The sequence below is a fragment of the Zootoca vivipara genome, chromosome 15 (genome assembly GCF_965207765.1).
Source record: "Zootoca vivipara chromosome 15, rZooViv2.hap1.1, whole genome shotgun sequence".
NCBI lineage: Eukaryota > Metazoa > Chordata > Lepidosauria > Squamata > Lacertidae > Zootoca > Zootoca vivipara.
In genome coordinates this window covers 41,543,129-41,558,775 of record NC_142598.1, presented here as the reverse complement: position 1 = coordinate 41,558,775, position 15,647 = coordinate 41,543,129, and the positions used below count along the sequence as shown (strand labels likewise).

At 52.5% G+C, this 15,647-nt stretch overlaps 1 protein-coding gene across 3 annotated transcripts in view; it reads right to left on the bottom strand.

Moving 5' to 3' along the window:
• The window catches only part of SMARCA2 (SWI/SNF related BAF chromatin remodeling complex subunit ATPase 2), a 113,958-nt gene extending 99,643 nt beyond the window's left edge, over positions 1–14,315 (bottom strand). Inside the window, exons 1-3 of one of the 3 annotated variants that reach the window (XM_088658815.1) lie at positions 14,152–14,315; positions 7,335–7,593; positions 1,775–1,904 (exon numbers count right to left, since the gene is read on the bottom strand). In XM_088658815.1, the coding sequence (XP_088514941.1) occupies positions 1,775–1,904; positions 7,335–7,559 (355 nt within the window). In that variant the 5' untranslated portion in view covers positions 7,560–7,593; positions 14,152–14,315. Of the gene's footprint in view, positions 1–1,774; positions 1,905–7,334; positions 7,594–12,539; positions 12,806–13,512 lie in introns of those variants that run through there. The other 2 variants (XM_088658814.1, XM_088658813.1) reach the window with 2 other exon arrangements.
• Between the last annotated feature and the right edge of the window lie 1,332 nt (positions 14,316–15,647).

Here is a 15,647-nt window from a genome sequence, read left to right as displayed (position 1 = left end):
CACGAGGGGCTGGACTAGATGACCGCCGTGGTCCCTTCCAACTCTACAGGTCTCCAATTCTATGAGCTAAGCAAGAATTTAATTGATGTAATGGAGAGTTCCTTCCCAGAAAGCCGTTGCCAGAGGGCTGAAAATGCTGGCAGTCAAAGCATTAGTCCGGACAGGTCAACAGTCTGACATTATCTAGAAAGCTGCCTTTTCCAGCCCAGATCACAGGCCCACCTACGGCTGAGTATTGTCTGCACCGGCCGGCAGCAGCTGGCCAGGATTTGAGACAGGGTCTTTCCCAACCCTACCCAGATATGCTAGGATTCGAACCTGGGGCCTTCTGCATGCAAGCCATGCTTTCTGTCTGCTTTCTCTGCATGCAGACACGCGGCTCCACCTTCTTTCACTAGCCCGGACATTTGTCCTTCTTGGATCTTATCCAAACACAGTACGAAAGTGGAAGGTATAGGAGCCCCCGTAAGGGCACACCATGGCAGGACAGGCGTGGGGGGGGGTGGGGAAATTCTTTGACCATGTTTTGGTTGGAACAGCTGAGGCTGTAACTAAAAGAGGCGTCGTGAATCCAGAAAAATCACAGGGAAAAGTGCTACCAGGCCCTGTTGTGGGCAATCGGAACAGGCTCCATAGGGCAGTGTTTCTCAACCTTTTTTGGGCCACGGCACACTTGTTCCGTGAAAAAAATCACGAGGCACACCACCATTTAAAAAGTTAAAAAATTTAACTCTGTGCCGCCCTATATTGACTATAATTATGACTGTAAGAAACACTTGCCAATTGCTGTGTTGGTTGCAATCTCCTGTAATAAGGCTTCACAAGCCGTCCGGCGGGTCAGCGAGGCTCGTTTGCACTGAGCTTTGGGAAAGAGGAGGAGAAATATTGTTTTCTGGCGGCCGCCAGGCACGTGACAATGCAAATCGCCCTTCTCGTCACCGCACGTCGCGGCACACCAGCCAGCGTCTCGCGGCGGAACAGCGGTTGAGAAACGCTGCCATAGGGCAAGGAGAGACTCAATCCAGTTAGTGTGAAAGTTGGCGAGAAGTTTCTGCTACCCAAGTATGGCAGAGCCAGAGTTGTACTAGGTGACAAGGGCTATTTCATATTTAGAGATGGGGATATCCTTGGGAAAACACATGGACTGGACAGTTCATCTTGCTGCATTAAGTTTCCATTCCACAAACAGGGCTCCTGTGGTTTGTTCCACAATGGAAATAATTTCTTGATTTTCTAATAAATACAAATTCTCCAAAGCACGCACGCACACTTATACACACACACACACAAATGAAAGCAAACAATACAGTGGTACCTCTGGTTGCGGACGGGATCCATTCCGGAGCGCCAGCTGGACCCTGAGGTTTCCACAACCGGAGGTGCCTGTTCTGCGCACGCACACGGCGCTGTAGAGCGCTTCTGCGCATGTGGCATAAACCTGGAAATCTACTTCCAGGTTTGCCGCTTATGTATCCCGAAGTTTACAGAAGTGGAGGGATATGTAAGCGGAGGTACGACTGACCCCTTAAACTTGCTTTCCTTGCAATTGTTTTTGAGCCCAAACTTTCCCCTCTCCAGGGGAAAGTTCATTCAGCTCTTCATTACAGCTTCAAAAGTCTTTTATAAATGAAGACAGACAGACATACAAGAACCACCAAAATAACCAGCCACAATCTGACAACCAAGGGCACAAGGCACCCTGTCCAAATTGGCGAGCAGCTTCACCGATCTTAAGAGCGACCTCAAATATATCGACAGCCCCCTGGGAACCCACCTTGGCTGTGCTGATCCCTTGGGCTCTGGGGCGGCCCCATGCCGGGGTGAGGAGGGCGCATGCTCGCGGTCTTCATGGCGCTGTTGTGCAGGTCTTCAACCATTCCTTTCTCATGCAAACCATCAATGGGCTGTAAACAGATGAAAAACAGGCACACATTTCTGGACTGCTCCATCGTTTAAGAAAAATGGGTCTCCAGCATTAAGTAGCATTAAAATCAGATCAACTGGCGTTGCCATATGTCCGGATTTTCCCAGACATACCGGCAACACTGAGGTCAGCTGCAGCGTCCAGAGGGAAATTGGGAAAATCCGGACGCATGGCAGCTTATGTCGGCAGTGCAGTTTCCCCATAAAAATAGCTCCAAAGCGGCATTTTTTAAAGCGATTTGGCCCCGAAAGCTCAACAACTTTTCGTCCAGGTTTTTTCACTGTTTGAAATATGGCAACCCGAGGCCAACATCTAAAACACGGTGCGTAAAAGACCAAGAAAAAGCTCCGATGGCATCAAATTAACATGGTGAGAGTTTGACGAGATACGGCACCCATCTTTTCTGAAATTGCCCCTTTACGAGTCAAGCGAGTTTGACTTTTCTCATTCCGAACCTAACTTAGATCAGCTTCAAAAGCCATTCGCTGAACCCCAAAGCTTCTTGAGAGCCCTGTCGCAATGCGTTTGGCCGAATGTGCTGCCGCGATAATCTCCCGCTCTTTGGCAGCAGCCAAGCAAAAGGTAGGGACCACAAAGACCATCATCATCATCATCATCATTTATTATTTCAACCCCACCCATCCGGATGGGTTTCCCCAGCCACCCTGGGCGGCTCCCAACAGAACACTAAAAACACAATAAAACATCGAAAGTTAAAAACTTCCCTAAAGAGGGCTGCCTTCAGATGTCTTCTAAAAGTCAGGCAGTTGTTTATTTCCTTGGCATCTGATGGGAGGGCGTTCCACAGGGCAGGTGCCACCACCGAGAAGGCCCTCTGCTTTCCATAACCCGGAAACAGACACAAGGAGCTCAGAAGAGGAGGAGATGGGTTGTCTGGGGCTCCATGAGCAGCAACTGCCGCCCCAGAACATCCCCGAGACCATTTGAATTTGAAAGTTCAATGGTAGGAACCAGCCCTTCCTATGGGGCAGGAGGAAGGAGAGGCAGAAAAACCTCACGGAGCCCTTGTGACACCCAACACCAGCAAAAAAATGAATTTGTGAAGCAAAAAGGGACTCGACTCAGCCAAGGGAGGAAGAGAGAGAGAGAGAGAGAGAGAGAGAGGGAGAGGGAGAGAGAGGGAGGGAGGAGGTATCTGATCAACGAGAATGAAACTCATGCAAGGCAATTGCATTCATACAGGGAAGAGACTGCCATGCGGGGACAAGATGAGATCCACACAGAAGGCAGAAGGGAACAGGCAGGGAGGAGAGTGGGGAAAACAGAGCAAAGACTATGCAAAGGAAACCTGGAAATTGCAAGCCTGGAGGGGTTTTTTTCATAATAATAAAAAAAAGCAAAAACATCAGCGCAGGAGGAAATAGAAGATTTACTTCCCTTGCCAGCTGCACTGGGGAGCCGTTATTTAAAGGGGAAGGAGCAGTCAGCAGCTGCTTGCTGGAGAAACAGGGGCAGCGCACAGACTCGCGCATGTGTGCGCACACTCCCCATCCCCTTACACACACACACACACACACACACACACACACACAGCTGATGTGCTCCCATCTCTTGCTCTTCCCCCCAGCCAAGGCCATGTCCAGGCCTCCAAGTGCTGAGAGCGATGGAGAGAAAGCGAGAGAAGCTGGGAGGAAACCCAGAACTCTGTTACAAAGGGAAAGAATAAATGATTCCAGATTTGGGGAGGTGGGAAGAGCTGCAAGACAATGCAACAGGTTTTTGCACGGCCAGAAGTTTTCCTTTATACCCAATGGCATTTTCGAACTAATCTGCTGGAGCCAGCAGGGGAGGAGGAGGAACGCCATTTCTTCCTTTCTAGACTTGTCAGCCGCCTTCGACATGGTCGATTATGAGCTTTTAGACCACCGCCTTGCCAACGTGGGGATTCAGGGCACAGTCCAACAATGGCTGCGTTCCTTCATCTCAGGTTGGGGACAGAGGGTGGTGCTAGGGATGGAGTTGTCGCCGCGGCACTCCTTGGTGTGTGGGGGTCCCGCAAGGCGCAATCCTTTCCCCGATGCTTTTCAATATCTTCATGCGCCCCCTTGCCCAGATTGTCCAGAGCTTTGGGCTGGGTTGCCATCAATATGCTGGTGACACCCAGATCTATCTGTTGATGGGCAGCCGCCCTGCCTCGGCCCCGGACACACTGACCAGGTGCTTGGAAGCTGTGGCTGGACGGCTACGTGGGAGCCGACTGAAGCTAAATCCTTCGAAGACAGAGGTCCTCTGGCCGGGTTGGGACAACATGGGGTTGGGGGGCCAACTCCCATCTCTTGCAGGGGCTCAATTGGTACCAGCGCCTTCTGTCAAGAGTTTGGGTGTAACCTTCAACGCCACCCTTTCCATGGAGGTGCAGGTTGCATCCACAGCCAAGGTGGCATTTTTCCATCTCCGCCGCATTAAGCAGTTGGTCCCTTACCTCTCTCGCCCTGATCTGGCCACAGTGATCCATGCGACGGTCACCTCTAGGCTTGATTATTGTAACTTGCTCTACGCGGGGCTGCCCTTGAAGCTGACCCAGAAACTCCAGCGGGTGCAGAATGCCGCAGCGAGGCTCCTTACGGGGTCCTCACTGCGGGATCACATTCATCCAGTGCTTTACCAGCTGCACTGGCTCCCGGTGGAGTACAGGATCAGGTTTAAGGTGCTGGTTTTGACCTTTAAAGCCTTATGCGGCTTAGGACCCTCGTACCTACGGGACCGCCTCTCCCGGTATGACCCACAGAGGACATTAAGGTCCACAAATAATAACATATTGGAGATCCCGAGTCACAAGGTGGTTAGGCTGGCCTCGACTAGGACCAGGGCCTTCTCAGTACTGGCCCCGACTTGGTGGAACGCTCTTTCACAGGAGACTAGGGCCGTGCGGGATTTGTCATCTTTTCGTGGGGCCTGCAAGACAGAGCTGTTCCGTTTGGCCTTCGGACTGACGCAGTCTGACCCCACGGTTAACCTCCCCTAAGGTTTTATTTCATAATGGTTTTATCTTATTTGTAGATTTTTAATTTTAAAATTGAATTTTAACATTGTATTAATCTGCGTTTTAACTGAATTGTTTCTTTTATACTCGTGTTGATATTATTTGTTGTTAGCCGCCCTGAGCCCGGTCTTGACTGGGAAGGGCGGGGTATAAATAAAAATTATTATTACTATTATTATTATTATTACTTTCGAAGGCATTCCCGAAAAACAACAACAGCTGCTACTATCCCTAATAACACATAATTAAAACTACAGTGCTAGAAATTCTCCATTTTGGGAAGGGCAGTTTGTTAGTGTTGAAAAAGGACCGGGTGAGACCCAGAGCTCTCCAGGAAACGATGCCCTTGGCACAAGCAGCCTTTCTTATGGTGGAGATGTAGCCAAGGCAGATCGAGGCGTTTCGAAGTTACGGGACCATGGAAAAGCAGCTGGAGACGCACAGAAAAGGGCCTTTTTGCCGTAGGCAGAAGATGCTTCCGATGTCCTGGGCTGATGTCCAAGAAGGGGGTTTCCACCCTATGGCATTTATGGGTGCAGAATGTTCCATGGCAGTTGGCAGATCCGTTAAGAATGGGAAAGAAGGAAGCAGGGGAGAGGGAGAAGGAGAAGGAGGAGGGCCGGCTGGGCAGGATGCTCCCAGGGGACACCTTAAGGCAGATTTGTCGTCAACCAACCAGGTGTCATCATTATTATATTAGTATTCGTATTATTTCAATCCATTTATATACCACCCTTTATCAAAAGCTCCCACATTACAGAACATCAATGATACAAACACAGTCAAAAGCAGACAGACATAATAAAACAGGGGTCATAATAATAGTCGTTTCCCCCACACTTTTGAAGGCCACAGATTAATTAATGGCTGAAAGGTCAAGAGGAATGGTTTTGCCTGGCGCCTGAAGGCATGTAATGATGGCGCCAGGAGAGCCTCTCTGGGGAGAGCGTTTCACCTTCGGGAAGCCACCACAGAAAAGGCCCCGCTCTCTAACTGCCACCCTCTGAACCTCTCTTGGGAGGGGGGCATAGACAAATGCAGGGTCTGGGTCAGTTCACACGGGGAGAGGCAATTCTTGAGGTATTGAGGTCCTGAGCCATGTAGGGCTTTCAACTTCTCAAAACCCCAGCCTGAAGCACTGATCTCTATGGGGCCTTTGGTACAATGCGATCTCCCCCCTTCAGGAGGTGATACTGCAGCCCAATTACTCTTGGGGAACTTTCTGTTCCTGGGGCTGTACCAAATCCACAAGAAACAGAGAGATACAAATCAGAATAGGGACTTGAAAATAGACAAGCCACATTAAACACAGTTTGTATCACACACACTCCAAATAACAAAAAAACAACAACAACAACCACTATGCCAAAAGGAGGTTAGCTCAGAAACAAAACTTGCAATAAGCCACTTCGAAAGCATAAATCCTTCACTTTAGGATCGTGGTCATAAAGAAAGAGAAAACCACTAATCTCCCATCACTCATGAGCCCCAACGCAAATAAACCCTTGTTTGCACAAGAGTAAAGCGGCCCAGGAGCTCTGCCCAGGCCCGTTTACACAGAAGTAAGCCCCAGCAATTTCAGGGGAAATTGCTTCCACGTAACTCGCTCAGGATCGGGATGTAAGATGCTAGGTCAACAATGCCAGCCGAGTCTACAAAAATTAAGAACCTCAAAAGTTATGCTATTCCACGCGTAACAGCATCCCCCATTTGTGATGCGTTTCCATTTGGGAAAACGTTGAAAATATTCCACTTATAAGCATCCCTCTTTTATTTATTGGACAGATGTGGCCTCACGAGAGGCACCAAGATCGAGCAGCCATTTACAAGCCTGAGTAAGGACACAGGGCGATTTCTAATGCCGGGATCCTGAATTTACTACCCTGATCCAGTGATTTCAATAAAAACAGCATTCCCAGTAGGTGGCATTTAAGCTTCAGGACAGCATCCAAACTACACTGCTTTGGTTTCCAAACTGCCATCTTTCTTCAAAAGGAAACTGGCAGTGCCATCGTAGACATGGCTACTCAGAGGTAAGTCCCGATGTCTTCAATGCTAAGTAAATGGATATAGGGCTGCAGCAACCTAAGTAAAAAATGTTTGCCATAACTGCAGCAATAAGTTCATGCTCTACAGAAATGTTGCTCAGTTTCAGGAGTATCTCAGGATCACCCTCTGCCCTTTTGCTTAGATAATATAAAGCTTAAAGTGATTATTCTGGGACACAAGGGCGCAGTCACTGCTTTTCCGTCTTATCCAGACTCTGCGGCTAAATGCAAAAGGAGCGCAGGGCTCTCGTGTTTTTAATAGCTGAAAGAGGGGATTTCAGCCACCAGCGTTTGCCGCGCAAGCTACTCTGCTGCCGTCAGACGTGCACAACATGGGGGGGGGACTGAAAATGCTTACTTTGTGCATTGGGTGGATTCCTTCTGGCGGGTAATCACTCGGTCCCATAGCAGGCATGGCATGCGGAACGCTTGGAGGTCCAGGACTCGGTCCCATCATGCTATGCACCGAACTGGGCGAGGGACCCGGCCCTGGGCTGGGACCCAGTATGGGTCCAGGAGAGAGCCCTGGCCCCGGGGAAGGGCCAGGATGAGGCATGGCGCCGGGATCTGTCGGAGTAGACATCTGCTCTCTGCCTGGCCTTCAGTCCACGGTTCGGCTGCAGCGAGAAGAGGGGAAACACAAGGGGAACGTCAGTCGTCCGCAGACAGTTAACGATACAAAGCATCAATTAGAACAGAGCTTATGGAAATCATTGCCATTATTGTCTCACCTCCTAAAGGGCCGTGAAAATATAATAACAATAATAATAATTTAATAATAATAATTTTTTATTTCTACTCTGGGTGGCTTTCAACAGAACATTAAAAACTTCAACCATTAAAAACTTCCCTAAACAGGGCTGCCTTCAGATGTCTTCTAAAAGTAGGAAGGAAGTTCCAAGTCAATTTGCAGCAAACTGGTCGTCAAATGAAGTTTCTCACGCAGCCAGAAACTTTGTTAAGATCAAAACTGCACGTTTTCTTTTAAATTGGGAGTTTTGCACAGAAGTGCAGTTTAAAGATAGATTATATCAATTGATATAAATGATAAAAGACAAATGAGGATTCCAGAGAAAGGAACCGGATGCTATCTGTGAAGGACAGCCCAGATCCTTAACCCTCCCTTTTAAAACTCATTCTGACGGTGCAGAATAACTAATCTAAACTCTCAGGATGCTGTGCTTCAGCCAACTAAGCGCCACTCAGAGTAAACTAGCGGAAATGAATGGGGCTCAGCAAATGTCCATTCATTTCAATGGGAACAAAAAGACTGAGACTCTCGGACCTCTGGTCATCCACCGTTTATTAGGGCCACGGGAGTATCTCCGAGACACGAGTTCTCTGCTACAAGAAGGCTCTGCTTGCATTTGGAATACAGATACCGATTTTGATGAGGGTTCAGAATCTGATCTGTTTATATCGCTGCCAATGAAGGAGATGTCTCCTAAATATATCAAGCCAACACTTGCTCACAGGGGCACCAGAGCAGGGCTCCTCCTTTTCTGCCCACGTGGAATTCTATTTATTAGATTTGCATATCGCCCTCTGCCCCACAGTTCTCAGGGCGGCTCACAATGTAAAATCACAATATAAAAGCACAGAATACATAATCATAATATATTTTTAAAAAAACTGGAACCCAAAAATCGCTCCTCCCCAAGACTGCACTAAATATCAAACAGCGCTGACAGAGGACTGAGCAAATTTGGATGGCTGCAATGAAGCCACATAGGATTTAATGGGAAATTCCTGCTACGGAATGCAGGACTCTGAGTCTAGAGAGATATCGAGTGTGAAGACATCGGAGGGATGGATGGGGGGAAAGAACAGACAAAATAAGGACCAAAGGAGGCATGTGCTTTATGCCCCTTCTCCCACCACAATTTTAGTGGGCACCCATTGCACAACCAGACATGCCAAACACTGCAAACTAAGACCCGGGGACCAGATCCAGCCCAATCGCCTTCTCAATGCGGCCCACGGACGGTCTGGGAATCAGTGTGTTTTTACATGAGTAGAATGTGTACTTTTATTTATTCTCTGGGTTATTCGTGGGGAATAGGAATTCGTTCATCCCCCCAAAAAAGAAATATAGTCCGGCCCCCCACAAAGTCTGAGGGACAGTGGACCAGCCCCTTGGTTGAGAGCATGGGATCAGCAGCTCTCCCTTGACCAGAGCAGGTCAGAGCCGAACGGGACGAGTGGCCAAAAGACACATGAGATTCAGCACCTTTGCAGAGAGGAAGAAGAGGCTACACAGCCCCTGCTGTCCGTTCTTAGTCCAGGTTAACTTGCAATTTACATGGGAGTTACATTCCAGGCATGGCGCATGGACAAACAGATGCATATTGGCAAAGCACCCTCTTGGAAGAGCCGGGGGGGGGGGTCTTCTGGAGCTTTAAAATGCCATGGGGCACATTACCCGAAGCGATCATAACATCACCCACTCCGCCAAAATAGGGGGAAAGGACAAAGTGCCCCCTTATTCTGGCTCTAGATCAGGGGTGGCCAGATCAGAAGGTCACCAATCTTAGGACTATCTAGATATGACACTGACGTGAAGCCCCGTCACTTCAGGCAGGCCTAGGCTTCACTGGAAAGGGCCAGTCGGGCAAACCCACCAACCTGCCCCCCAGAGATCTTCAAGGGGTCGTAAGCGGACCCACATCAGTTGCAAAACACACCCAGCAAACTTCCAACACCACTGGGCAGCGCAGTCCATTCTAAGAAGCAGATTCAAACTTGCAAAGACTCAGCTTCACAGAGCAGCTCAAAGCTGCAAAAACACTGGAACAGCCTTGAATTTTGCCACTCCTTTGCGCCAAACAAGCCTCTTCCCAAGTTATCCTGCAAAACACGGATAGGTCCAAAGCAGACAAGAGCTAGACATTATCTATTTTCCTCCGAGGCTTGTCAGGGATTATTGTCTGCACATTATTACAAAGCAGATTGACTAGATAACAGCCCCCATAACTCCAACCGTTGTGTCGATGTAATTTACAGAAGGGGGGTGGGAATAATTACCGTTTGGGAGCAAAACCGGTATTTTGCAAGCTCTAGGACAGGGCCCCCAGAGGAAGCAGAAGAATGACAAACCGCCAAGAACGGCAAATAATCTCGCCCGTGTTATTTGCAACAGACTCATCAACAAGCCGGGACTCAGGTTTCAGAAAGCATGGCCCACAACCCTCCCAGGAGATGGGAAGATAGGGGGGGGGACTCGGCCCTGCACAGTCTCACAGTACAGCTGGCGTAGGAAGTATTTTGCAAAAGCAGGAGGGAGGGACAGCCTGAGAGGCAGAACAAAGAGCCAACAGGTGGGCAAGAAGGAACAGCAACACGGAAGAGCAGCATTGCAAAGGAGCCATGCAAAGGAGCCAGGCAGCTCCACTCCACAAGGGGTTTTTTGGGGGGAGGGGGGTGCAGGGACCGGCAAGTCAATTTAGTAGGCAAGCGCTATCTCCCAACATCCAATAAAGAAGGCATTAGCTGGTAAATTTAAGAGAATATGATAGCCACGGCGGGAAGGAGGCATGAAAAAGTTCTTAACAAGCCAGAGCAAGATGACAAAGTGCCAGAGGGTTTTTTTTGGGGGGGGGGGTCCTTCCAGCACCATAAAGACTAACCATAAATGTCTTATGGCATTTGCTTCTGTGGACTGACCCTCAAAAGTCTGTCCCGTGGCAAATATGTCAAGTCTCCAAGATGCCATGGGACTGTCTGTTGGTGTTGCTGAAGGGTTTCTACCCAGCTGTCCCCCACCAGGAAAAGTTACAAAATGCAAAAACTCACACTAAGAACCATAATACAACAGTGGCAAACTTTATCCCTGCATTACGTTTGAGAACTGAGGGCTACATCATCCTTTTTCCTTGCAGTAATGTCAGATTTCTGGCCCTAACTCGGGCTTGCTCCTGAAGGGTAATTTTCAGGTAATAATTACTTGAGAGAATCTCAACTGGAGTTAACTCTGAGCAAGTGGGGGGGCAGCCAGCTTCAAACACAATTGTCTTCCAAAACAGCAGAGACCACAGAAACACACTGGAAATACTTCAAAGGATTTGTGTCCATCTGCCCATTTTCTGCCAGCTGAGAAGTCTTCATGCCTGGATCACGGAGGTGACAACAATAATAACCAGGAGTTTAATGGTTGAAAAGAGAAAGAAAATTTGCAGAGGAAACCTCCCTGTGCAGTTTGTGATCTTCACTTCAAAGCAAAGCAGAAGTCAGCACGTGCAAAAGGATGGATATTAATTCCAGCTAAACTTTTGAAAAGCGGGTATTAAATAGAATTCCAGCATTAACAATAGAACATTTTTTGCTGGAGGACTTTTTCCCCTTGTCAGTCTGCAGCCTCAGGTGTTGGTCAAAGCCCTCCTCAGATGTGACATGGCAGAAATGAACAAAAGGAGAGATCCAAGGTTGCTTTGAACAAGCTCTGGTGGCGAGCACTTTTCATGAAATCCCACCGTCCTTAAAGCGGAGACACAGCGCAGAAGAAATTCTTGCTTAATGAAGCATCGCCTTCACCTCTGTCAAACCCACATCTGTTACCCGATACGCTTAACTTCGAAGGCGCTTCAAAATGCTCACAACCAACAAGGAATTTTGTTTTAAGCATCTGATGAATTGCAGATGGACTTTAAAAATCTGCCTCTAATTTTGTCCTGCTGCAGCTACATCTTTTTTTTCCCCTTTCCCTGCAGTAACAAAGGGACTGGAGAGGAGGAGGAGGGAGGAAGGGAGGAGAGAGACAAGAATGAAAACTAGCAGGGCAATTAGGTCCACAAAGAGAAAGTGTGCCTGCAATTTGCATAACAATGGGCCAACTCGCTCAGCAAAAGCTGCCCCACCTCCTAACACGCCGCTGCCTAGCAGGGCAGCAAGGCCAGGCGGGCTTCGCATTCATTGCCCGGACCTCCAGGGAGCCGAGGTCGCGAGAGGAAGGGAAGGGCGCCCCAAGGCCGTCGGGTCAGAGGCCACGTTCACGGCCGGGGCGCACAACCTCCCCCCCCCCAAGTTCGGCGGCTCCACCATTTCTTGGTGCACATGAACCCGAGTCTGGACTCTGCAAAACTTTGCAACTCCGCAAGGCGATGCAACGCAACCGTCGCGGTCCCCTGAAGCTGCGAGGCCGCCCCGTCGCCAGAAAGGAGTCCCTCGCCTCCTCTTGCCTCGTGCAAACGGCTGGGGAAACCCTCGAGGGCTCGGCGCGCGCACCATGGCGCCGGCCACGAATGGAAGACTCGGGGACACTCCCGGAGCCCGGGCCAAGTTGCCCAACTTGGGATACTCGCCTGCAGCGCATGGGGCGCCCCGTCGCGGCGCTACGACCTCCCCCCCCCCCCCCCGCGCCACCTCGCTCCAGATCCGAGACTCTTCCGGGACTTTTGCAGGCTGCCGAGGCCTCCGCTTCCTAGTTTGCAGGGCGCGCGGGCGCGCCGGATAAGCCGAGCAAAGCACGCGGGAGCGCGCACTCGACCCCGCGTGGCCCGATGGCCCAGGTCCCGGCCCCCGTCGGGGGGAAGGTGAAGCCGATCCCGGCTGCTGCTGGGCGCGTTACCTTTCCTAAGGGAGCCCCGAAGGCGAGCCCCGGGCGCGCTTCCCCGGCGCAGGCAGGCCTAGCTCCGACCTGTCCGGGCCAGACGGGAGGGCGCGTCCTCGTCGGCCGCGGGGACTTCCTGGTTCTCGAAGCAGACGGAGGGAAGGAAGGAAAGGAGGAAGGGAGGAGGAGAGATGCCAAAGCCAGCCCAGCCTGCGCGGCGAGACCTCGCCTCTTCCTCTCTCGCAGCCAGCCAGCCCGGCGCACCGAGACGCGGCCTCCAGCTGGCCGCCTGCTCCTCCCGCGACCCCCGACGCCAGAGCACCCAAGGCGGCGTTGGCGGCGCCTCCCAGCACTTGAGAGCCCACCCCAAAAAAACTTTTCGCCCCTTCCTTCCCGGCCACCGAGAAACGGCCACCAACGGGGCGAGGGAGGAGCAGCCAGGCGCCCGTCGGGGGAGGGCGCACCAACGCGCGCGAAGCCCTCTCCAAAGGAAGAACGGCTCGGCGATTTGGGCCCCCTCGCCGGAAATAATATGAATGTACTGGGGGGGGGGTGAGATGAGAAGACAGCGCCTTCCTGCTCCGAGGGAGGGGGTGGGAGCCGGGCTATTTTGGGACGCGCACCGCGACACCTTGGCAGCAGCCTCCGACATCTCCTTTTGAGTTTTGAGACGCCAAACTAGGAGGCAGCGAGGACAGCGGGCCCTGGAGACCCTACTGCCGCCTGGTGTGCGTAATGTTGGTGACCGTCGTCGGGCGGGGAGATGATCGTGGCCTTCCTGGGCTCGGCCGCCGAATACCGCCCTCCCCATCTTGGATCGCCCTCCCCTCGGCGGCAGCTCCACCCCGGGGAGGGACCGGGGATCCCCTGCAACCACAGCCCCCTTCCCGGAGTTGAGAGAGATACCACCACCCTCCTCGACGTTGCCTTCCTTGGGGCAGGACGCCGCGCGAACTTCCAGCCTCCCGTCCCCGTCCCCCCCGGCACCTGCCTCGCTTTCCCGGGCAGATTCCTCCTGCAGCTCCGGAGCGGGGATCCTCCTCTTCCTCGGCGCGCCGCTGCTTATTTATAGCCACCCAAAGGCAGCTCCGTCCATCAGGCGCTGAAGGGCCGGAGAACGACCCGAGCGGCCCCTCGCAGCCTATTTTGGTCGCTCGCTCTCCGCTCTGGAAAGCAAAGCAACCGGAGCAGCGGCTGACGCGCTCCGGCTTCTCGGCTGCCGCCGCCGCCGCGCAGCCTTTTCCTCGCTCCCGCGACCTTCCCTCCTCCAGCTGCAGCTGACTCACAAAGTCAGCGGCGAGCCAAGGGCGCGATCCGGCAGGATCTCTCCTCGGGGGAGGGGGGATTGGAAAAGGAAGGAAGATCGCGACCCCCCAAAAAACTTTCTTGGGGGTCTTTGGCTGCTTAAAGGGCTCCGGGAAGAAGTCGCCAGGACTCTTCGGAGAGGGGCCCCCGGGGAGACTTGTTTACGTGGGGAGGGGAGGGGGGAGGGACTTGCTATTGGGGGGGGGGAGTTTCTCCGTTTTGGGGGAAGCGGGAGCCCCGAGCGAAGTGGAGGATCCGCCGAGCCGCGGAGGGGGCGCAGCGCAGGGCGGAGGATGCGCCAAGGAGGCGTCATGGGGATCTTTACCTTGCTGGGGGAGAGCGCCGCGCTAGATCCCCCTGCCTGTCTCTCTCTCTCTCTCTCTGAGTCACCCGGAGTAGATCCAGCGAGAGCCACCGGATTATGCCGATGACTTCACGGCGCGCAGCCATCCCCGCCTCTTCCTCCGCGCCCGCGCCGCCCCCGGCTCCTCCCACGCCCCCCTCCCGCCGCCCAAAGGGAGCCTCCGACTGGACGGAGCGGAGACGGAGCGCCCGCCCCGAGGGCGGAGAGGGATCCCCGATTGGAGACCTCCCGCTGCCACTCACAGCGCCCGCCCCCCACCAGCAGGCGGAGTCGCTCCCGAGGCTGCTCGGGAAGGGGCAGGCGGAGCCGGGGACCCGCTTCGAGGGGGAGGCCGGCAGGGCGAGCGAGCGGGCGGGCGGGCCTTGCTCTCGGTGCAAGGCGCGCACAGAGCAGCTGGGACGCTGTGCAATGTTTGCATGGGTTCATTTCACACACGCACGCACATAGGGAGAGATGCACGCACGCTTTTGCATTTTTGCACCGCTCTGTTTGCAGTCTCTTCTCCTTGCGCGGAGATGGAGAGGAGCCTGGCTGCATTTGGCCGCGGGAGGGTCGGGGGGAAGAAGGTGCTGGAACCCGGACGGGGCCGCCGCCTGGCGGAAGGAAAGGCGAGAGGAACCGGGGTTGGGGCTGAAGGCTGGTTTTCCCAGGCCCCTTGTTTGCATGCTTGGCGACAAGCTTAGAATCGCTGAGCTGGGAGGGACCTCGGGGGGTCATCCAGTGCAACCCCCTGCAATGCAGGACCGCGCATCTGCCCCCGACGGGGATCGAATCAACCTGCAACCTTGGTTCTCGCCACTTTGCAGGTCCTGGTTTGGCCTGCTACAATTTCAAGTGGGGCTTCCCAATCCAGCTGCCCTTTCCACTTTGCAGTGCCCCTCGAGGAAGTCCGGCAGCAGCCATCAACGGCTGTTTACTAAGCATTCCCTGGGGGGGAAAGGGTAGGCGATAGATGGCACCTCACAGCTCTCTGAGCAATGCCATCTGTATGCTAACAAGGCTGCTACAGTGCTGGCTAGGAAGTTGGGGGTAAATCTGGCGCTTGGGACTAGCGAAAGTAAGTGGTATAATTTTGCCTGTTTCTTTCCTCCTTGCTCTGCTTCCTAAAACTCACGAGATGCTTTGGAACTGATTGTGCTCATGAATCGTTTTTTTCCTGCTGGGGAGCTGAGTTTTCCCTTCCCTCTGAGCTATTTTTGTTGTTGTTTAGTCGTGTCCGACTCTTTGTGACCCCACGGACCATAGCACGCCAGGCACTCCTGTCTTGCACTGCCTCCCGCAGTTTGGTCAAACTCATGTTCGTAGCTTCAAGAACACTGTCCAACCATCTCGTCCTCTGTCGTCCCCTTCTCCTTGTGCCCTCAATCTTTCCCAACATCAGGGTCTTTTCCTAGGATTCTTCTCTTCTCATGAGGTGGCCAAAGTATTGGAGCCTCAGCTTCAGGATCTGTCCTTCC